The sequence below is a fragment of the Macrobrachium nipponense genome, chromosome 28 (genome assembly GCF_015104395.2).
Source record: "Macrobrachium nipponense isolate FS-2020 chromosome 28, ASM1510439v2, whole genome shotgun sequence".
Lineage (NCBI taxonomy): Eukaryota > Metazoa > Arthropoda > Malacostraca > Decapoda > Palaemonidae > Macrobrachium > Macrobrachium nipponense.
The window spans coordinates 66,358,837-66,384,045 of record NC_087217.1 but is presented as its reverse complement, the minus strand read 5'-3'; the positions used below and the strand labels follow the sequence as shown (position 1 = coordinate 66,384,045).

General features: G+C 37.4%; 2 protein-coding genes across 3 annotated transcripts in view; one reads left to right on the top strand and one right to left on the bottom strand.

Moving 5' to 3' along the window:
* Positions 1-9,803, top strand: part of LOC135201850 (N-acylneuraminate cytidylyltransferase A-like) — a 44,261-nt gene extending 34,458 nt beyond the window's left edge. Inside the window, exon 7 of the mRNA XM_064231138.1 lies at positions 8,553-9,803. Within this exon, the coding sequence (XP_064087208.1) occupies positions 8,553-8,673 (121 nt within the window). The 3' untranslated portion in view covers positions 8,674-9,803. The remainder of the gene's footprint in view (positions 1-8,552) is intronic.
* Positions 9,804-16,637: 6,834 nt separating this feature from the next.
* LOC135201847 (nuclear exosome regulator NRDE2-like) overlaps positions 16,638-25,209 on the bottom strand; it is a 106,976-nt gene continuing 98,404 nt past the window's right edge. For both annotated transcript variants that reach the window (XM_064231134.1, XM_064231135.1), the window contains exons 9-10: positions 19,123-19,298; positions 16,638-18,274 (exon numbers count right to left, since the gene is read on the bottom strand). In XM_064231134.1, the coding sequence (XP_064087204.1) occupies positions 17,918-18,274; positions 19,123-19,298 (533 nt within the window). In that variant the 3' untranslated portion in view covers positions 16,638-17,917. The remainder of the gene's footprint in view (positions 18,275-19,122; positions 19,299-25,209) is intronic.

Genomic DNA, 25,209 nt, shown 5'->3' with positions numbered 1-25,209 from the left:
TGCAGCTGGGTCGAGTACTGGGGAGCAGTACAGTGGAAGCCTCTTCGTTCTGGACGTCGCAAAGATATCCACGAGCGGACGTCCCCATAACCCCCACAGCTCTTGGCATACCTCCTGATGCAGTCTACTCGGTTGGCAGAAGTTGACCTCGTCTGCTGAAGAGATCTGCCCAGACAATCTCTACGTACTCATGCTACAAACTTCGTAAGGATCATGACGTCCAGTGCCCTTGCCCACAGCAAGATCTCCTTTGCCAGAGCAAAAAGGGACTGAGACTGTGTTCCTCCCTACTTCTTCAAGTACGCCAGAGCTGTGGTGTTGTCTGAGTTGACTTGGACTATTCGACGAGAGACTTTTTCTTGGAAAAACTGGACAGCTAAAAAGATGGCTGCCATTTCCTTTAGGTTTATGTGCCAGGACACCTGTTCCCCTCTCCAGGTGCCTGCCACTTCTTTCCCCCTAATGATGCTCCCCATCCCGTGGTGGACGCGTCGGAGAACAACACTAGGTCGGGGCTCTGAAGCTTGAGAGACGCCCTCCGACAGCTACACTGGATCTAGCCAACATTTCAAGTGATGTTTTACCTCTCCTGAAATTTCCAAGATCATGTGTAGATTCTTGTTTTCTTTCCAATTGTACTTGAGAAAAAAAATTGTAACGGTCTGAGGTGCAGTCTCCCCAAGGAAACAAACTTCTCCAGCGAGGAAATGGTCCCCAGTTAGACTCATCCATTCCCTCACCGAGCACGAATCTTTCCTTAGGAAGGCTAACACTTTGTCTAAGCCTTGCTGCTGACGTCCCTGGGACGAAAAGCTCGAAAAGCCACTGAATCCATCTGAATCCCCAGATACACGATGGATTGGGTTGGGATCAGATGTGACTTTTCGAAATTCACCAGTAGTTCCAGGGACTTCACCAACGATTAAGTTGTTTGAAAATCCTTCAGACACCGCGTTTGAGTGGAGGCATGAACGAGCCTGTCGTCCTTCGAAGATAACAATTGCGAAGGAGAAGACTGAGGGGCTGCAGGCTGAAACTATTCTTCAAAAGAGGCTCGAAGCCATCGAACCAAGACCTCTTCTTCTTCTCAACTGACACACGTTCGGGAAGATGGTAACCGTGCTCTCTAGACAACCTCTGGCGAGCTGCATGAAATCTAGAGAGCAAGGCAACTGGCGAAAGAGCGGAACGAGGAGAAGGATAAGGGACTGCCTGGACTCTTGATTGGCAGCCTATCATCCTTCCTCTCGCGATGTGGCTTTGCCTTTCTCACTGCAATCAACAAAACAAGTTGTTGTTGCAAAGACACAATCATCCTTTTCGATGGAGAACATTCCTTCTCAGGCAAAAGGCTGATCCTTTGAGAAGACGATGGGCGAGGGGAAGCCCTCCTCCTTCTCACATGGACCGCCAAGGATATATCTTAGGAGCGACCGAAGAGCGCTCAAAAGCATACTCATCGGAAGACGTCCTCTCCGGTGAGATTGCAACACAGTAGAAAAGAGAGAGGACGTGAAGCGTCCCCCTCCCTGAGACATACATCATACATCTTAGCTCTCTTTTACTGCGGAAAGCCTTCCAATTGCCCAGGAGACGACTGCAAAGCAGAAGCTAACGGACGAGAAGCGTCCCCCTCCGAGGAACCAAAGACGACTGGCCGCCTGTGCGACCGATAGCGTCTTCGTTCTCCTCAGAGGGAGCGAGACCCTCCGAGAGTTCCAACTCCTGCGCGGGGAGGACGTCTCTGAAGACTAAAGTAATCTTTCAAGATTCAAATTCTATGAGATTATGAGCCATGACATCACCTATAGACGAATCTTGACTATGAGAGATGTTCAGAATCATTTCTAGATCATCTATGCTATTCCAGTTTTTTCTGCAGGAAAAACTGGAGAGGTGTGAATTTCAGTCTATTCAGGGAAAACAAACTTCTCCAGCGAGGAAATGGTCCCCTGCAATTCATTCATTCCCTCACCGAGCATGTTTCCTTCCCTAATAAGGCTGCGTTTCACTTAAACAGGAGTAATTTGAAGACACTGTAGAAGATTGTTCATTTGTTCTTCTTAAAGTCTCCTTCCTGAGATCCATTACTATTCTCTGATTCTCGGCGAATGTCTGAAGAAGCATTACGTTGTGCGTCCATCCAAGCGTCCTGCCGAGCGTCGCGCTCGGCGCTGTCGTATTTGGCAGCGGAAGGAGTCCCCTTCATAATCGAGCAAGGGACGTCTCGGCGAGCTAATTGACTGCATCTCTTGCACATCATTCTTGTTTCGAGGGAAATCATGTGTGCTATGCCGCTGTAGACTCGGACAGAATTCTGTTACCATGCGGTAAACAGAACCGAAAAAAGGGTCTAATACATATATATAGTACATACACATATATACATTTACACAATATATACCTCAATTTATACATATATAACATTATATATTATAATTATATATATATATATATATATTTTATATATAATATAATAATTAATATATTATATATATATATATATATATATATATATATAATACATATATATATTATATTAATTACATATATATATATCATATATATATTATATATATATATATATATATATATATACTATATATATATATATATGTACACATACACATTCATATATATATACACATTCTACATACACACATATATATATATTTATTTATTTATTATTATTATTATTATTTTTTTTTGTTATGAAAAAATTCTCGCAAAGTGAAGATGTTCAGCCATGTATGCTAGAATTCCCCTCAACCCGAGGCTAAGGCCGTGATTGTAGGGTAGAAATACGGTTAGTCCGTCAATCCCGCAGGAGAGAGAGAGACGTAACCTACTGCGCATGGCAGACAATCAGATGGAACTGAGCACTGGCATTACGCATTAGTGACAGCAGACTCAGAGAACGTTCGTCGTTCTCGCACTGCTCTGCCTGAGTTGCCACCTACACCATTCTACGAATGAATAGGTTTACTACCATTATAGAGCAGAAACCAAAATCCATCAAACTGATATATTTAAGCGAAACTGAATTTGATAAATATAAAAGGCTAACTTGGTATTGTCCTAACAATACCTTAAATGTTTAAAAATAGGGAAACCGGCAACCCTGAATAGTTGCAGGGAGAACCGATTAAATGTAATAAGAATAATCGTACTCTCGTTGTACTCCGTAGGAGTAACTATGGTATGAGTATATAACTTGAACCATACAACCGTTTGATAGTAATATGACGTAAGGGCAGAAATAATACTATGATACAACATCGCTTGTTCACCTTTACCCGGCAGATATATATATACATATATCTGACTGGTAAGTTTTATGAACAAACGTAGAGTATTTTAGACACTTGGACAGCTACCTCCCTACTACATTCTGCCTCACCGAGGTAGGAGAGCCATCACGCGTAGTGTTTTGTCAATGAGAAATTATACGCTTACGCGATAGAATGAACACTCATGGCATCATCACTATAACTTCACTACACTACTATAACTTTCCAATGCAAACATGATTCCAGGCTACGCAAAGATTTAAGAATCACAGATAGGGTATTACCCTCCAAAGACACTATTGTAGGGCCCGAAGGCATCACAGGTCTTTGGAGGGATAAATTCTACTGGACGGGTAACTTGTGTTACACGCCTGGAGGAAGACCTCCTTACACTATCACGTTCTAGTTTACGTACCTATGATTCATAAGCCTTCCACGCAGAATCAGACATATTTTCACACTCGTTGCAGCGCTCATCAAACATACAAACATGTTTCCTACAATTCGCGCACACTGTATGAGGGTCTACCGAAGTTTTCGGTAGCCTAACCTTGCATTCTTCCACACAACATACTCTGGCCTAGTCGAACTAGATCCAGACATCGTAAGTTTAAGGAAAAATCAAGCCAAAATAAAAACAATCCACAATTAGCGTATGCCTAACCACCGATCCTAATCAAATAACCAAAAATCAATCGGGATACTCAAGTGACCAAAAGAGTTCCAAAATCCAATGACGGAGGTGCAGAAACACTTGTTGTCTGCACCGGCGACAGAAAATATCTGACAGAAAATGGGAATGGTTCCTTACGCCCGCCTCCCAGCGGCGGGAATGGGTACTACCACCTGGCCGACCACTGCGTGTGCCGGGAGTTTTGAAATTCTGTCGGACTTCGGAGAATACAGCTATATATATATCTGGCAGGTAAGATTCATGAACAAAATAATAATTCTCTCTCTCTCTCTCTCTCTCTCTCTCTCTTACAGAAATGTATGTTTTTTTTGTATGATAAATAAATGATTTACTAATTTTTTCAAATATTAATATTATGTAATGCAAACAGCAATAACATCAAATCATTAAAGAAAATACAAGTGATTGGTTAAATTTTGGTTTATAAATTAAAAATTCCTGTAAGAATGCAGGAAAATCCATTCAACCACACATCTTTCTTTTTTTCAGACCCAGGTACTAAGCTGAGGTCCTGAGCTGTCAAATATGTTACGCAATGTGACAGAATCGAGAGCAAGTTGTGTTGCTGACTAACGTCCACATAATTTCTCTCTCTCTCTCTCTCTCTGTGACTGAGATGAGAGAATTTTTATGGTACATGTATGCATATGTTTATTAATATCTTCAAATAATAATAATAATATAACTGTAATTACAAAATTCATATGATAGTATTCTAAAGAAATCTTGCCCCATATGTCATATTGGTAACTCTCTCCCCTGTTTTGGCTGGAAGTGTTATAAGCGCATGTATATATCTTTAAGGGCACTACTACATTTTATGATAAAATACAGTGGAACCTCGACATACGAAAGTCCCAACTTACGAAAAATTCACGTTACGAAAGCAAATACGAAGATTTTTTTGCCCCTGCATACGAAAATAATTCAAGTTACGAAAGGTTATTGCCGTAAAGTTGCGAGATTCGCCTGGACCACCCATAAAAATTTTAAAACTCGCGCACCGCCAACTGAGTAGACTCGCCACCATCCTCCTGCTCTCCCATTGGTTCCTGATGCTAGTCACCACCGTAAGATCCTGCTCTCTTATTGGTCAGCATCTACCCCATCATGCTCTACGTAAAGGCATTCTTCGGCCACTAGGTAGCAGCATCACTATTGTAAGCACGCAGAATTCGTTCGTTCATATACGATTTCATTTGTTAACGTAAATTCGTGTTAGTGATTTCGCTTTGTACTTTATCATATTGTGTGAGAACTTTAGTAACTTAATTACATACATATAGTCATGGGTCCCAAGAAAGTTGCTGAAGTTCACAGAAACAAGAGGATGCTTTCTATGGAGACAAAGATGGAGATTATCAAGAAGTATGAGGCTGGCATGCAGTTGAGTGTGATCGCTAAGGAATACGGCTGAAATCCGTCTATGATAGGCACCATACTTAAGCAGAGGGAAGTCATCAAAGCAGCTACACCTTCCACGGGCGTGACTATTTTGTCCAGCAAGAGGAACCACGTGCATGATGAGATGGAGAGGCTGCTTCTTGTATGGATAAAAGACAAAGAAATCGCTGGTGATTTGATAACCTAAATGGCAATCTGCCAAAAGGCCAGTGCTATTTTCGGCGATTTGATTGCCCAGGCCAAAGACGACGGAGGAGAAGGGACATCGACGCCAACCCCAAACTTCAAGGCTTCTCGTGGGTGGTTTGAAAAATTCCGGAAATGGACTGGCATCCATTCGGTGGTGCGGCATGGGGAAGCTGCCAGCTCGGACACGAAAGCGGCCGAAGCCTTTATTAAGACGTTCAACGAGATGATGATCAACGAAGGCTACAGTTCTCAGCAAGTCTTCAACTGTGATGAGACTGGCCTTTTTTGGAAAAAAATGCCTTATCGGACGTATATCACGGAGGAAGAGAAGAAGCTACCAAGGCATAAGCCTATGAAAGACAGGCTTACGCTCGCACTTTGTTCGAATGACAGTGGAGATTGCAAGGTGAAGCCCCTACTTGTCTATCATTCGGAGACTCCTCGAGCGTTTCAAGGCTCACAAAGTGCTAAAGGAGAAGCTTCCAGTGATGTGGAGGGCTAATATGAAAGCCTGGGTAACGAGACTTTTGTTCACCGAGAGGGTAAATCTGTGTTTCAGCCCGACAGTGAAGAAATTCTTGGAAGAGAAGCGCCTCCCTATGAAATGTCTGTTGGTGTTGGACAATGCCCCTGCTTACCCTCCTGGCCTTGAGGAAGATATCCTAGCGGAGTATTCTTTTATCAAGGTTCTCTATCTTCCGCCTAACACCACCCCTCTCCTCCAGCCCATAGACCAGCAAGTGATATCGAACTTCAAGAAGCTGTATACGAAACATCTTTTCAAGAGATGTTTCGACATCACCGATACCACAAACCTCACCTTGCGTGAATTTTGAAAGGAGCATTTCGATATCATGACATGCATCCGACTCATCGATCAAGCTTGGCAGGAGGTTTCGAGGCGAACCTTGACTTCTTTGTGGAGGAAACTGGCCTGATGCCTTATCTGCCCAAGACTTCAAGGGATTCGACGTGGGCGAAGCTGATGCAGATTCAGAAACAGTTGACGATCCTGAAACTGTTTCGCACCCAGATCTTGACGAGATCGTTGCACTCGGCAAGTCCATGGGGCTGGTTGTCGATGAGGACGGCATCAATGACTTTCTCGAGGAGCACCAAGAGGAGCTTACGACGGATGACCTGAAGGAGTTGGAGGCCGTGCAACATAACGTCGTTCAAGAAGAGTTCTCTACCAGTGGCGAGGAGGAGGAGGACGACCCTATGACAACGGCAGAAATTAAGGATGCAGGAACATTGTGAAAAGCAGGCAGAAGCGGAACATTGTGAAAGCAGGCAGAAGCAATCTTCCTTGGATAGTTATTTTTTAAAGAGGCCTTTAGTAGGAGTAAGCAAACAGGAAGATTCAAGTGATACTACGAAAAAACAGAAAGTTGAAAGTGGTGAAGAAACTGAAATTTTGTAAAAAACGTAAAGTATAAAAAAAAAAAAATATGTAATAGTAATCAAAAAAAGAAAAAAAAAGAATTTTAATTTTAAGTTTTTTGTAAAGTTAAGTGTTAACGTTTTCTGCCATTTGTTAATGTGTTTCGTAAAGTTTAGTGTTAATGTTTCCTGTCATTTTTTGATGTTTTGTAACGTTAAGTGTTCAAGTTTTCTGCCATTTGTCCTCCTCTGTTGCCACTTTCGGAGATCACCTCACTCGAAAAGTAAGGTTCCACATTTTACTACTTACGTACATATGTACGTACAGTATTTCTTGTACCATGTACACTAATACACTTTATTTACAGGTATGTAGTACATATTAGTACTATATGTAGTTTAAGTTAGGTATTGAATGGTCCAAATTGTTGTATTTCATTGTTTATTGGTCAATTTAGCTTTATTATAAAATTTACTGGGGTGTTCTTGTAGGGCTTGGAACGAATTAGGCAATTTACATGTAAAATGAAGTTCAAGATACGAAAAAATCAGGTTACAAAGGCCGCTTTGGAACGGATTAATTTCGTATCCTGAGGTACTACTGTAATAATTTATAATACTAATTTTCAAATAATGTTAAGTTTAATGAGATTAAACAATATCAATAAAATTTTTCTCTCTCCCTCTCTCTCTTACTTACATACGTATGTTTATTTGTTTTGTAGTATGATAAATAAATGATTTACCTAATAACTAATTTTCAAATATTAATAAGATTAATAAACAAAATAGTGATTCCCAGTCTTCAAGAAAGGAGGGCAGGGGAAGGAGTCATAAGGAGGTATTCTCTCCCCCTCTCTTGCTTCATTATTACGTATTCTCTATGTCTCAGAAGTAATTCATAATTTCACTCTTGATGGTCACCAATTCAAATCTATCTCTCTCACTCTCTCTCTGTTATTGGCTGTATATATATATTTCTCGGCTCAGCCATGTCGCTCCGTGCGTTCCAATATTCGCAGGTTTTATCTATTCGTAGGGGTCTGGTACGCATCTCCCACAATGTATGCTACCCAGATTTTACCACAAAGCTATGTGTAAACATAAATGTATGTTACCCATCCACAAGGGGTTACTAACACCAATAAGTGTTTTATTAATGCTTATGGCATGGTAAATGCCAATTATTACCATAATTATCGGCGATTTTCGGTTATCTACAATTTTCAGTTCACAGCATGCGGCCAGGAACAGAACCCCCACCGTTAACTGGGGGACTGCCTACAAGATCTTAACTGTGTAAATTCTCATCATTAGAGAAAACATATTTAAACAAAATAAATGTTAAAAAGAAATATGGCATCCATTTGCATTCATCACCCTAGTAATATAATTGTATGCATGATATTCTGAGGTGTTCTGCCCTATTTTGCTTCTACATAACATTATGTGTATGAAAATAAGAATCCACAAAAAAGCTTTCTGTACTGGAGTGTTTCAGTATACCTCTAAAAAATATGGATTCTATTTTCACCATATCATTCAAGATACAATAAGAAATTAATAAAATTATTTGAATATTTCTTTCCCAGGTGTGGCTATGTTGAAATACCAACTGAGGATAGTCTGGAGATTGACACACCTTTGGATATTATCATTGCTCAAGAATGGATAGATTACCATAAAAAACAATGTTATAATAAAGTGAAGTAATATTGAACAAGATTTATTGTATAAAAAAATTCTTGGTCACTGGCAAGGTTACATCTGTATTTGTTTCAGACAGAAACTGCAATATCACAATACTTGTTTGATGATATCATTGATATTTGTTTTATGGTGTAATAATGAACTTGTACCTAGTGACCAATGAAAAAAAAAAATGAATATTTTCAGAAGTAATCTAACAATGTGATATTCAGTTCTGAGAGAATCCAACCAATTTACCAAAGATCTTGTTGCTGTACAAAACTCCAAACTATTAAGTTAGACACATAAACCACTCACTGGAGAGAACTAGAGAGAGAATCATTAGTTACAGTGTTGCTGATACTTTGGGGAAAACAGAAACTACCAGATAGATACTCATACATTCAATACTTCTCTTCAAGCAGTTTCTTTTTTTTATACAGTAATTAAGAACCTTTAATGTAAGCCTCAAAGAACTCCTGTTGCCCTGTGATGTTAATACCAAAGCGCCAAAGTTATACCATACTTTATCAAATAAAATGAATTATATATTAAAGTATATAAACATGGGAAAGTTCATGTTAGGTCAAACAATAGTTATTGTATGAATTATTCAATTCCTAACACTTTCAAACTATCATAACTATACTACTATAAAGAGATACAGGTACATATTTTGATACTGAATGAACTGTATGCTATTTCTAATAAAAATATAATTTTCCAACATATATCAGATAAATAGAAATTTGTTGTGGTATTTACAGTGTACCCATTAAAATATAAAATTTTATGTGTGCCCGTTAAGATATAAAATAACTTTTTGCCAGATTACACATTAATGTAATATTTATTCCTTCTGACTAACTGTAATGCTGTTTTAATATTTTTCATTTTTCTTGTTACTGTACTAAATTATATATAGTATTTACATATGAAGTCATTTAGTTCAGTTTTGATTTTATCACTAACTTTTATGATTCAGTAACTTCAAGTTACCTTGTGAGCTAAAATAAATGATTTATCCTTAAAATGGATTTAATGCAAGTGTTCAATTCTTCTGTGTTTTTTATATAATGAGACTAGTATAGTGTTTTACACTTCATCAAATGGATTTTACCTAGCTGAATCTCCTGTATGACAAGCCATTGTCTATCCCTTCAAGTGTTAAGGATTTTACCTGTGGTTTATAGGAACATTCAAGTCATCCCCTATGGTTAAGTGAGTTTGGTTAAATTATGTACAACTGTTGCTACTACTATACTCTGTTTTTTTCCATCTGTCCATCCACCTGTGGTGTTTGCATATGGTAACACTGCGTCCCGGGCTTTGGATAGTTACATACAGCTTACATTCAACAATAACAACAATATCCTATTTCGAATATTAACGGTGTAATTCGCATACAGTAAATTATTAAGACGCTTTTCAGTTGCAAATGTACACCCAAATATCCTTTTATTTACCTAAAATTTACACATTGCGTAACTATTTAAAGCCTGGGACGCAGTGTTACCATACAAAAACACCACAGGCGGATGGACAGATGGAAAAAAACAGAGTATAGTGCTGCCACTGTATATGATGCTACCAGTACATAGTAATAATATATAAAATTTTAAAGTAATTTGTATGTTTCCTAGGTAAACAAATGAGAGCCTTTTATGTAGAAGTATTCCTCAGTGTGAGCTGAAATCATTCATTGAAACTTGGTAACAAGGCAGTTAACTGTGGTTAAGGGGAGTAAGTGGTGTTGGGGAATAACACCACTCACTTGCTGTAACTGAGAAATTTTTCATTTAGCTTTAGAGACAAGTGGGATGGGTGGTGGGAAATATGATAAAAGGACCTGGTTTGCTTGAAAAATACAAATTACTTGAAAAATTTGTTCTTTGTTCCTATAAAAATGCAAACTACCGCCTTTCCTGCAGGAGACTTATTTTTTGATGGGCAACTGTCTCTCAAAACCAATTCACCAGCTACTGGTTGAGAACCCACCTGGAAATGTCTTATCCCAGACATGACTGAAATAGAAATGGCAGAGTGATAGGGCCCTCTGCTGAGGAAGAAGTGTCTGCAACCTCACTTAAAAAAAAAAAAAAAATAATGGAGAACCAAGTAAGATCTTTTAAGGGGTGATGTAAGTTGAAACAATGTGAAATTCTGGCCAATACACGTAATAATGGGTTGGATGATAGGTCTATTGCTACCCAACCCCCCTTATTGAAAAGGAGAGAAGTATCATTTTAAAGCAGAAGCTCTAAGACTGGATGCTTGATTGTGAAGCCTACCTTCATTTGAACCCAATACAGCGGTTACTTCTGTAGGGACAGACAGGCCTAGCTGTAACTGAATACATAGAAAACAAAATAAGAGAATCCGAATACAGGAAATGTAAGAATATTTAATGTGAACATGAAATATCTAAATTTATTAAAAAGTGAAGATTTGAAAATAAATTCAAATTATCAAATGAATGATAGCTTTGCAAAGGAAGTGGTAGGCACCACTGGTTAATGAACAGTCTGTTGACATACCAAGAAATCATAATGCTTGATACAGAGCTTTCTGGGATCCAGGAGGATAGGATGGGAACAGTATGGTACATAACAGGATAGGATGGGAACAGTATGGTAGATAACAGGTGGGTGACATTCTTTGAAGGATAATCCATATCCATTCCAAAGTACACAAGACTACCCAGGGCTCTACTCCCTGTTTCTGCCACATGCCCCATAGTATGACAGGCATCCAACTATACTTGTGGCAGATGGAGAGGGAGACTGCCAACCTCATCATCCCTTCCCGTGGCAGAGGGAGAGGCATGAAAGGGTAGGGAAGCTCCCTGTCCTCCCTAAAGAAATAAGTCTAGGCACCTTGTCTAGTTTTGGAGGGTGGAGGTTTCCTCTCAATATCAGACACAGAATGTGTGGCTGCAGTTCCTTTCAAACCCACAGGGGTTTGAAGACCACCCAGTGGATAAGAGAGTCCCAACTGTCAGAGCACTTAACCATCGCTGCCTTAACCTTATTTTCAAAAAAATAGTTGGAGTGTACCTAGTCCCAGAATGTTCTGCACAGCGAGACTATGTGCCAATTTTGGAAAGCTGGTTTCCTCAAGACAAAGTCAGGCAAAGAATCTGATCAGACCTCAGGGCTCCTCACTTTGAAAAAGAGGAGGAGGTGTCCTCTTGATGGATGCTCTCCAGGGATAGGTCGTTCACCACTCCACAGACTGATGAGTCGTACTGTTGAAGAGTGGTCTCCATTTTTAGCCATGTTTAACCACCTCTGATGCATCAGCAGAAGGAGATTGCCCAATATGCTGAACAACAAGGACTTTCTGACATGGAATTCAGACAATTCAACTGGCAAAACAAACCACAGGCTAGTTGAGATCATGGCAAACTTAATGACTGCCTCGTTTCAAAAGTGCATCCAGCTTTGAAATGAGGTAGCATGCTGGGTTCTATCAACAAGATAGAGTTCAGATGTTAAGTTGTGGAAACCTCCCCAAGTGAGTGCAATGGCTTTTTAAAAAGGCTGTTCCAACTCTGCTTGGTAGGTCTTGGAGGCGCAGGACTGTCTGGTCCCATCAGATCCCCAGAAGCACTAGTTGCATCCTTGCTTACCACAGAGGAAAAGCAACAAGATCAGTACCACTGGTACTAGTTGATGAACTTTGGGTTGAGGATACCCTGTGCACTGAACAAGGTACAAACCATGGTCATCCATCCTGTAGAGCTCCTGTTGAGTGGTGGAAGCCAAACTTGTAGATGCCACATGCAACCATGAGGTCTGGGCAAACCATGAGCAGACTGCAGTACAGTTTGATCATGCACAAACAGATAATCCTGGTACCCATGAGTTCTGCACAGCAGAAACCTGTTGCATGCTAACCCCGTCTGTATGTGCACATTCTCAGGACTGTCCATGCATCAAGTGTGAGGTAGCATCAACTCTACCACGTTTCAAGCAAAACAGGGGTGGATGCATCATGAACACTTCTGATGTCTGAGAAAGCATGGGTTGCCTCAGGGTACTGAGCATGCTCAGCAACTATTATGTCAGCCCTACCTACAGTTACCGTAACACCTGGAAGTGAACAGTAGCCTCCTCTGACTTAGCTGAAGCTGGATGGTCAAGGAAGGCTGCAGATATTCAATTTATGACAAAATACCCAGAGCAGAAGAATGACCAGCAGGAGTAGGCAGTCCTGTCACTAGCAATGAGCAAGTGGGGGTCATACATCTTCCTGTGCTTACCTTTTCTGGACAGAGAAAGAGCAGTAACCAAGGAGTGGGGAGTGGAATGGGAGGGGAGGCGGGGATGAAGGACCCAAAAGAATTTGATGGTGTCACCTTACAGGTGGATTTCATCCTGAGGATCCCAGCAAATATTTCTTCTCAATTTTCCTCTTAAACATTTCTCACTGCAAAAGATACAGTGGGGATTACTTACCAGAGGGGACATAAACCAACCGCAATCATGTTCATGCCCCTAACAATGACATTACATGGGTTTTTATTATTAAAGAATAAACATACAACTATCATACTAAAGGGTAGTTTAAACTTAGAAGCAAGACAGACATAATAGATGACAACCAAAGAAAATGTAATTGCTGATGGCAGGCAAGTGGGGGTATTCTTCATCTCAACCCCTTCGTCATCCACCTGTCACCAAGTTTCAATGAATTATTGCAGCTTGCGATATGGAACATTCCTACATAAAAGGCAGTGGTTTGTATTTCCGTAGGAACAATTCAGTCTTTAAAAGACTATTTTACTGTTATGGTTATCAAACATCAAATCATTGGGATTACACATGCATTAATCACTAATTTGTCATTACTATGATTACAGCATTAGTATGATTATCGAGACTGCCATGCTGCGTTGCTACTCTCTCAGCTAGATGTACGTAGTACATCATGCACAGGCAAACATTGGAAAATGAAACAGAAGAGTACGTATCTGGTAACTAACAAATTTATCATTACTTACCAGTCTACCACACTGATCATTTCTTCTGACCCTTCTCAAAACTGAAACTCTTGGCCTTCTGAGTTTTCCCGAGGGAGCTGCTGACTCTACCAGCTTAAGAGAAAAATTTGCTAGTAGTACCTACGGAAAGACGACCATTGAAATAACTTTTTCTTTTTTTTTTCTTACCCAGATTACACTTAGCTGTTATCCAGATTATCATATAGGTAACTAAAATTTCAATTAATTTTTCTAGAATTTTATCTTGAAACTGTATTGATCTAAAAGTGACTGAAATAATTTTTTGGTGCAAAAGCTTGTACAGCACGTACTGTATTGATTTATTAAAAGCAACAACACTGGAAGTCTAAGCTATAATGAAATTTTAAAAATACAGCCCCTATTGTCCAAAAGCTCAATGTTCATTCACAATTTCAGCATTTGCATGGCACCTTGCACCACTGTGTATAATGCCTTGCAAACTGCCATTAACATAAACATTCCACTGTTTGGTGTTACCACTCATTATGTCTGAGACTAAATGAAAGTGAGGTGATAGCCCTGATGGTAGTGCAAGACAGACATGCAGCATTACTGTAGAAATTATACGACTGATTGAATATAAAATTCAGGCCAAAGGCCAAGCACTGGGACCTATGAGGTCATTCAGCAGTGAAACAGAAATTGACAGTAGGTAGGTGTGAAAGTTGTAACTGGAGGAAAACCTCGCAGTTGCACTATGAATCAATTGTTAGAAGAGGATGGAAAGTAAGATGGAAGAAAAAGCATATGAAAGGCAGTAGAGAAAAAGGAACGTTGCAGCGGGAGCCCGCAGGCATGCTGCAAAGAATCTTAAGTAAAGCATGCGGTGCACTGATGGCACTAGTCCCTACGGGGTAGAAATTATATGACGCATTCAGTAATTTTGTTTTATGGTCTGACTCAACTGGATTTGATTTATGAAAGTTTGGGCTTCTAACTTTGTAAGGGAAAGCATGTAATGAGAATGATAAGAAAGGAATTTGGCATGTATTTACATACAGAATTAAGGAAAGCTAACATAAAATGAGGAAGGCCTTTGCAACTGACAGGTATTTATAACTAAAAGGATCAAGAGCATCAAGAGCATAATGACCTGAAGAAATATTTTGTGATTAACTTAAGGACTAACATAAGAATACAGTGCACCTAAACTTAATGCTATATTCAGGTGACAAGTCTTACCTTGTACATGATTAGAGGACAAAACACTTCATTTCATTAATTCACATCCAAGCAAGTGCAGTTACAAGGGCAGCAGAAAAATTACTTAGAATTCTACAGTCACCTAGCATTCCATATATCTTTGATAATGCTTCAGGAATCTAACTTTCTTGCAAGATGTTCATCCTAATATGAAGGCAGAAGCATCAACATACTGTATGTCAGAACCCCAATGCTGTTACTACCAATAGTGCAAAGATCCATAAACTTAATATGCTCCCCCAAAATATTTCAGACTTGATTCATGATTCAGTACTGGATACTTTTTGTAAAGGACAAATATCAAATGGCAAAGATATAATAGTGGATGACTTAATCCTGTAAGAATGGAAAGGTGTATAAAGATATGATCCTACAGACTGTAACATTTCTTTTATGAGAGGGTGAAAAGCCTCTGGGATAACATGAGGAGGGTAGGTAATCCATAGATAGATGACTGAGGATAAAAAAAAAAAAAAGGAACTAATGACATCATGCATCAAAGTATATGTGGCAGCTCAAGATAGCAATGACTATTTTATATGATAAAAAGTTGCTTTATGGATCCAGAAGGATTGCATGAAAAGGCAATTTTTAATTCTAAGATTAGAAAAAAAATTTTCAGAGCTCACTTGGTTTCAGATCAATGATGTATTGCACAATTACAACATTTGCAATAGTACCTATAAAAAAGATACTTTTTGTCTTCTAAAGTACCTAAATCTTAAAATGGCACTATTATTAGTTACATAGATGCCTAACTGAAGTAAGTCTAGTATAACTTTGTTTGTTAATACCTTTATATTTGTGTCCTCACAGTCATTACATTTAGAAAAGTATGTACAAATCAGTGTCAGACTTTTAAAATGTGCATTCATGAGAGCAATACTTTTCATTAATTTCACACATAAGAAGTTTTGCAAATTACTCATATGAAAGTTACGGTAACTAAATTTTAAAGCAAAATTCATCTCGATTTTCTGTCTATAAAAAAATCCTACCCTGACTCCACAATAATAAAATCTTGGTCTATTTTGATTATATTACCTGTATTTACTCATATATGTCATTACAATACTATTAACTACTTTCTCACTGAAATGTATTTTTTAAATTAAAAGTTAGAAAACACTGAGTGCTATCATATGTACACAATACTATATGAACAAAATATTTAAAAGTTGTATGCATTTTAACATTGAATTAAAGCAATTTAAGCTGAGCAGTATACCATAACAAGTAGGATGTGTCAATGCTTTATATCATTACTACTATTTGTTTCTGAGACATAAAAAAATATTCACTATAATAACTACAAAATGTAGTCAGAAAATTCATAATTCAAGAGAAAGTATCTTGAAGAAGGCATATAAAATAACATAAACAACCTCAAAGAAACTGATTGATTGATTTCTGGTTACTAAAACTGGCATTACAACCCTAACAGAAGAGTGAAATGCATATATGTATATCTTGAGGAAAAAAAGAAAAAAAAACTCCTTCGATAATATTTTGAGGTCACAACCTTACTGAAAGTAATGGTACTTCTCCAATAACTGTCACTGAATTTCATTTTCTAGTTTTAGGCAATGAAAAAGCATAATTTTTTTCATACTTCTTCTTTTATGCACAATTCATCCTCTCGTACATTCTCTCAAGCCAAACAGAAAAAATAACATTTTAAAAAAATAATCATGACCTTCACTCATATCTTTATATCCCAAAAAATTGTGAAAAATTAAAGTATCAAATCCTTCAGGCCAGCCCTACATAAATTAGCTTAGGGGTCTGGTCAATTTGCTTAAAAAAAATAATAATTATAAACAAATAAAGCAAATATCATATGTATGACCACACAATTTACACTTACACTGCTACTGAAGGTCATACATGTATTTTATACAGGATTATGGTGTACAGTAGGTTACAAAATTCTCAGTTTCATATCTATATTTTCCTTATGTCTGGCATTCAACATTATTCTAGTTCCTTAAGGCCAAACCCTCAACAATGTCAAATTTAACTTTCATGAAAATTCCAGCACATCCCAAAAACAATATATACAAGTATAGGAACAAGAGCACCAATTTATTTATAAAAGTTTATAAAATAACCAACACCACTGTCACTAACAAAAATCTGTTACCTTCCACTTAGTTAACTATACTGTACTTGCTATGAAGTACAGTACGTACATACAAGCACGCTAACTTTCTATACACCACCAAAGATCATTTACACAAAGCTTGAACAAAATGATCCTTTGAACACTTTCAAGTAAATGACAGGTTGTAATGCTTCCTTAAAGTGTCACCAGTTTTAACACAAATCCATTACATACTTTACAGTAGTCTAATCCCACAGTCAAGATTAGTCTGCCATAAAAAATAGGTGTATACTAGTCATAAATTTTATTTTTTAAAATTGTACACTTCTATTGATAGATATATTTAAATTCCTTACTTCCATGCTGTAATTTATTTATAACCTTATTCCATTTATTCATTATTCTAATTCACACTAAAATATATTTCAATATTCTCTAGTGATGTTAAAGAAGTTGAATACCTAAGACAAAAGAGACCAAGTAAAAGGTAGGAAGCAACTCAGCTGAAGCCTAAGATGGCATGCTGTGTTTAATAATAATAATAATAATAATAAATAATAATAATAATAATAATAATAATAATAATAATAATAATAATAATAATAATAATAATAATAATAATAATGTTACCACCTCTCATTCCCCATCCCACAAGAGAAATAAAAAAATCATAATCTTTTTCATATATACCTTTTATTCCTCAATAAAAAAAAAATCCAAAATTATATCATGTTATCCTGACATGAGATTTTACATTGAAAAGCAGTTTGCTAATACATACATAGTTCTTACCCTGAAAATTACAGAAAAGCTTCATTGCATAAGTGATCTTTGGTAATGATAAATGATACCATAACTTTACAGTAGTATCTCCAACTCATAACTGCTGAGTGAAGTTTAGGTATCATGGAGGATAGCCAAATAAGACTCAGCCTCTATAAGGCATTCATTTCAACACAGTCAGGCCCAGAATGCTTAGAGGTATTTCCCACATCTGAGTCTGATCCAGCTTCTTTCAAGGTATCCATCTCATCTGCATCTGGCTGGACTTTAGTGGAATCAATCTCATCTTCCAAGTCTGATGCAGCTTCTTTATGGGTATCCATCTCACCTCCACAGTGTGACTCATCACCTTTAGTGGCCTCTACCTCATCTTCTAAGTCCAGTTCAGCTTCTGTGAGCACCTGCAGTTCCTCTAGGGGAAGCCTGACTCTGATACCTTTCTCCCCAAGTAACTTCACAATATCTTTGAGCATTTCTGGCACCCAGCGTACACAGTCCAAATACACACACTGTTGAAAATTAAATGGAAAATATTAACTTCTTGAGATTAAATTCTAACAAGAGAAAAAATATACAACCACCTGTGCACACTGCATGCAAGCATTTTAGCTTTTGGATCATCCAGCCTAGATATCTGACTTCTTTAATCTTTCCTATACAGAAACTTTCTCAGTTTTTGTCCCTCATTTAAGAATAGTAAATGGTCTAAACAATTCCTACAAACTACTTAAGAATAATAACTTTAACAGCTGAAAGCTATAGAACTCTATAGTTATGTTGCTACTATTTCACTTTTGAAATTATGTAAAACACTTAGCATAGAAATAAAAAATGTTCATTTATATGACCGTACTTAATATACAATAAAAAAAATTATGAAGTCAATGTATGTATTCATTGTACATCCTGTACCTATTTAATTAAACTCAAAAGTTTTGTTAAGACCTAATGGATGAAACTTACTCTTAGTTTCTTATGAATAAAACCTTGATTATAAGAAAACAGGAAATAAAATACTAACTGAGCAAAAATTAGCTTGAATGATAGTTAATAGCATCTTTGCCACAGCTCCTGGTGCAAGTCAAGACAGGCCCTCACAGTGATCTTTGAGACCCATTACTTTTTAAAAACTGCATAAAATTACTTGTAACAGATCAGAGTGCAAATGCATAAGACAACAGCAAAAGGTACAAAGACCACACCACCCATGTATGTATCACCTTTGTTCAACCATAGTTTATTCAGAGCTACCATCTTCTTTATCAATAGTAAAGTGTTGAAACCACACAGTTATTTTCATTACAAACTTGATTTCAAGATTAACCTGAATTGGAAATACCAAAAGGCTAAAGTTTACCTTAACACCAGGACATGATGATAATGCTCTGTAAGCAAGTTCTTTGATTCCAGCAGGCTTTGTGGTACCAATTAGAGCTAAGTATATCCTCCATAAAAGAGGGCAATGTCTGCCTGGGAGGCAACTCACTCCCCGTTCAAGAGCTCTTTCCAATCGATGACCACTGCTTAGCAGACCTGGAAAAAGTCAGTAATACACATTATATTATTTTGCTCAAATCTCAATAATAAACTACAAAAAGCACTGGAAAGTAATAACTTATCCCTTATACATAATGCTAAAGAACCATTACTAACAATGAGGGCTAATATCAAATGAGAAATTTATTATTAACACTTCCTTTACTGCATATCTCAATTTGGCACCAATTTTATAAAAGGAAAGTAAAAACTATCTGGGCAAGTATATAAAAACATATACAGCGGTACCTCGGCTCATGAACAGTCCTGTTCACAAACAAATTGAGTTACAAACCAGATGTTTAAAAAAAAAAAAATTTCTGGTTTGCGAAACATGCTTCAAGCCACGAACACACACACAATAGGCTAACCTCTTTTCCTCCTCTTTATTTATCCCATTTTCTAGTTAGGCTAACCCCTTCATCTCTTCATCTATCCAATCTTCTAGTTAAGTTAAAAAAAAGTAAAAGAGAATGCTAAAGGTACATTAGAAATGTTATGCTTATTGTGCAAACACATACAACCAGAAACAGCCGATTTGCTATGAACAACCAAATCAGATAACAACAGTGGTTTGCTTGCATTTAAACCATCATACGATAGTAAAAAATTACTTAGCTATGTTACAAATGAAGTTAGGTAGAATAGGACCGATATATTTTTACATTACTATATCCTTATTTACTATGGAGAAAAGATCAGCAAGGGCATATACTGCTAAATTTAAGCTACAAGTTGTAGCTAAAGCTGAGGAAAGAATGTTCATCTGCTAAGGACTATTATCATGCATTGGCAACATGGATGAAACTCATGGCATGAAAGAACACATTTTACTTTTTTCACTCTAATAAAAGATAAATATGTAAAGCTTGTAGTATTCTGATGACATCACGTGAAAATATCAAACACAATCTGCTAATTTTTTCTAGGCAATAAACATGCCCTCTGCACCATCTACAAATGAAAAAAATAACTAAATTTAATTAAAAATTATAAGTATTCAAGTGATATTTCAACTTGAAAACACTTCATATAACATAAAATAACCTTGTCCCATATCAATAGAGTATCAAGAGATTCAGTTACACTAACTAGAAGCAAGAAAATCGCTCTGATTTCAGTTCAATATAGTAAAATAAACTTACCTCGCAATTGCCCTCAGCTGATTTCCAAACCAAAACATTGATTGTTGTTTGTATTTAATAATACAATAGTAATATGAAAATACATATAATACATGTATAACTGAATGACAAAAGTTTGGAACGTGATAAATGCATAATTAAAGGTATAAGCCATGAAGGAAAGTGAAACACTTGAGTAGCTGCAAGATCTTTCGACTCAACATCCTTTACTTCCTTCGTGGCTTATACCTCTATACATACAATATATGTTGGATGTAGTGAAGTAAAGCATAACTTTGTGCCACAAAAAATGGAAAGAAAATAAAGCGTTTCTGAGGTTTGAAAGAATTGTTCATTTTTACATTATTTTAAATGGGGAAAGTTGATTCAGATTATGAATTTTCCGAGTCACGAACAGCATCCTCGAACAAATTAAGTTCGTGAACTGAGGTACCACTGTATAAGTAAAGGTAAAAACTGAGATGGAAGATTAACAATTGATATACTACCAGTTACAATTAACTTTACACAAAGCAAATAAGATTAATGACTTTACCAATATAGCTTACAAGATCATATTCAAAACATACTACTTGTACTATATGTACAGGGCAGTCCCTGGTTATTGGCGATCCAGTTGAACAGGACTTGGCTAGCTACGAAAATCAGCAATTTTCGGCTCCAATATGTGGCAATTTCCCCTTCTCGGCACCGATACATACCAAAATGAGGCACCAATAACCAAAAATTGTCGATTTTTGGTTATTGTCATCGGAATGGAACTGCCACGATAATGGGACTACCCGTATAATGGACAATTCTTATTTGTTTCTTATTTAGTAAAACTACAGCTAGTTTCCTTGTATAGTACAATATTCACATCACAAAATCACTCCAATAATTGTATAAAACAAAAATCCTATTTTTGGTAGTTACTGCTGAGTACTCAAGGATTACCCTTTCCATGATCTATACAGGGCTCCATGGTGAGCAGACTAATATCAAAGAATTCTCTTAACTGGCCTTGTAACTGAGTATTGTTTCGTAATGATAAACATTATAACACATGATAAAAACATGATAGAGTATTAAAGGACTCAGGATAAGAGGGCACTTTCTATTAGTATCCTCAGTGGACACTTACCCATTTTACCCGATACTGTTTACATACAACCAAAATGCTATATCTTTCTGTTGGTCAGTGTAGGATGATACCTTACCCAAAACCCGTCTTTTCGTCAGGGAAGTGAGATGGTTTTCAGGACTCAACAATGACTACCAAAAATAGGTTTTTCCTATGACAAAACCTGTTTTTTGATAGTGTAGTCGCTGTCTTGTCCTCAAGAAGCTTTACAAAGAAATTGACAGGTGACGAAAAGCTTTCGGATTTTAATCCCAAAAAGGCAAAAACATTTTTGGTCCAGGGTCAAGCCACTGGTTTCAAGGCCCCATTCTTTATTCCAAATACCTTATATTTCCGTGTATAAGACGACCTATAGATAAGACTAGGCCAAAAGTCACGACAAATTTTCATGAATATTTCTCACATCTGTAGTACAGGGGGTCCTCGAGTTACGACGTTGATCCGTTCTTAAGATGCGTCGTAACACGATTTTCAGCGTAAGTCGGAACATTGAAAAATACCACATGATTTAATGTAAATACCTATCAATAACAACGAGAGAACAATTCCTTACCTTTATTAATTTGATTGGCTTGCACACTGGAGAGGAAGCTGCGGTGCTGGAGAGACTGGGGGAGGTTAGTGAAGAGAAAAAGAACCTCCAGAAGTTGCACCAATAACCTTTCCATTTCAATTATTAGACCACTACGCTGCTTAGTTATCACTGTCGCTTTCATAGGAGCAGATCCTTTCACATGTTCAACGATGCGCTCTTTATCTTTGATAATGGTAGCAACGGTTGAACGGCTAAGGCCAAGCGAGCGGCCAATGTTTGTTGGCGTTTCTCCCTTCTCAGATCGCTTTATAATGTCCACTTTAATTTCCATGGTGATGGCCTTTCTTTTCTTCGATGCACTACCATCAGAAGAGTCCGCCTTGCGCTTGGGAGCCATAACAAAGAGCAAAAAGTTACAAAAACGATACAACACGAGGGAGAGAGAGGCAGAGTAAACAACCAAAATGGCGTATGGGCGAGGAATGAGCGTAGCGAAGCGACGCCGTCCTCTCCCCCACAAAGCGTATTCTTCCGCCGTGCGCCCGGAACTAGTTCGCGTTTGTTTACGTTGCTTACGACGCTAAACCGCGTAAGACGAAACGACGCAAAATATTATTTTTTATATTTTATGGGGGCGCGTTCGTAACCACGAAACATCGTAAGTCGAGACCGGCGTAACCCGAGGACTTACTGTATAGGATGACTTCTAAATTACAAAACCAAAATGTTTTATGGAGAAGTGATTATTTGCAAAAATTAAATAGTACAACTGTATTAATAATAATGATGACTTAAATAGAGAATGTTTCGCTTGTTGTATCCAATAACAGTAATACTATTATCATATTGTTACTGTATTAAAGAATATAAACATCGTCATGTACATCAAGCCACTGGTTTCAAGGCCCCATTCTTTATTCCAAATACCTTATATTTCCGTGTATAAGACGACCTATAGATAAGACTAGGCCAAAAGTCATGACAAATTTTCATGAATATTTCTCACATCTGTAGTATAGGATGACTTCTAAATTACAAAACCAAAATGTTTTATGGAGAAGTGATTATTTGCAAAAATTAAACAGTACAACTATATTAATAATAATGATGACTTAAACAGAGAATGTTGTGCTTGTTGTATCCAATAACAGTAATACTATTATCATATTGTTACTGTATTAAAGAATATAAACATCATCATGTACATCATTTGTATTTGATATAGTTTACTTTCTCAAAATCTTGGCTGATTTGAGTATTATCGATATCTTCATTGTCATTATTTGTTAGAAGAGTTATAATTTGGAGATACCTTATATCATAAATGAATGAAGTTTGGTTGAAAACATGCACATATTACTTCATTTCATTGTATAAGCATTAAGTAGGTGTGATATCTCCAGTTCCGAACATCGCTGCCGCCTGGCCGTTATTCGTTTTATTCACCCTCGGCTATAACCCACAGCTTTAATTTACTAGCATTCCTTCTTGAGATCTCCATTGCATGAGAGGTTAACAAAAATGTATTTCAATTTTACTTATGGAAGCCACCATTGAGAATCGGCAGGGTTTAACAATTTTAACGGAGCTCTTAATAAACACTCGATAGTTATGGTAAATGACATCAGCAATCAGCCATTTCTCAATTTGGTTGTTTATGCTAATACGTCTACAATAATCGTTCATTCAGAATTCTAAAAACCAGAATTTTGTAGTGGAGGATGGAGGAGTATCCTTAGTATTACAATCAATGAGAGAGAGAGAGAGAAAGAGAAAATTGTCTCGGTTAGGTTGTTACACTGATAGATATCCACTTGCAAAAGTCGAATAATAGTTGTATTGAGAATAACGATAATTTAAATAAAAAACAGAGTCCACGGATAACCTGGGACTGCCTGTACTTAGAACAGCTATAAGAATGCTTAAAACTGCCTATTTTGTTAGTTCAAACTCAAGGAAAACCCACTAAAAATGCTTATACCTTTTTTTTTATAGTTTTATCACAAAAAGTCCATTTATTCATGAAATTGATATGAAAATTCAGTTATTTGTGGATACCATTTCTCATTGATAAATACAGGCAGTCCCCGGGTTACGACAGGGGTTCCGTTCTTGAGACGCGTTGTAACTCGAAAATCGTTGTAAACCGGAACATGGTAAAAATTCCTAAGAAAACCTTACTTTTAATGCTTTGGGTGCATTGACAACTATGTAAACTGCATTCTTATTGCATTTTTCATCAAAATAACCTTCAAATATTGATTATTTAGCATTTTTGGTGTCATATTTCTTCTGCCAGATGAGTGGCGTTGTAGGCATCGCAACCCTGGAAATAATTTCTGATGAATATAATTGAAAAGCGCCTTAACCTCACAAAGTCATAAGCCGAGCCCGTCGTAAACCGGGGACTGCCTGTAATGCAAATACTACATGAATTTCCCTTGAATAATGGGTATATAAGGTCCATAGAGAAATCCGAGAATCCGGAGTCCGTGAAAAGCAGGGGTCAACTGTACAAACAAAATTTTAGCTGAAACTTAAAATTGTAGAATTAGCTTTCAACTTATATATACGTATATGTTTCCATGGACCTCGGTAAATGAAATTAATAAGTGAAGAATGAAATTCTTGGAGCTACCCTAACAATCATAAATCATAAGAAGCGCCAATGTGTGCTGGTCAACAAGCCGATTACAGCTTTTCACACAATAAATCATTGCACCACAGTCTATAACTAAAGAACTATTTTTAACTGGAACTCAAAATTATGCACCTGGCTGAATCAATAAGCAAAGAAAGGACTTCTCTGAGCGCTGGTTTCTCAACTGGCCAGAAAGGGAATAGCGTTTTGGTCATATGCAAACAATATCACTGCATGTGCGCATAACCACTTCTTCTTCTTGCCGTTTCGACATAGGTAAACTGGGCATTAGCGTTTGCTGAGGATAATAGAAAGTGCCCCCTTATCCTGAGTCCCTTTACAGTAGTGGAACCTCTACATACAAAAGTCCCTACATATGAAAAATCCAGGTTACGAAAGCAAAGACGAAGATTTTTTTGCTTCTGTGTACGAAAATAATTCAGGTTGCGAAAGGGTAAAGTCCG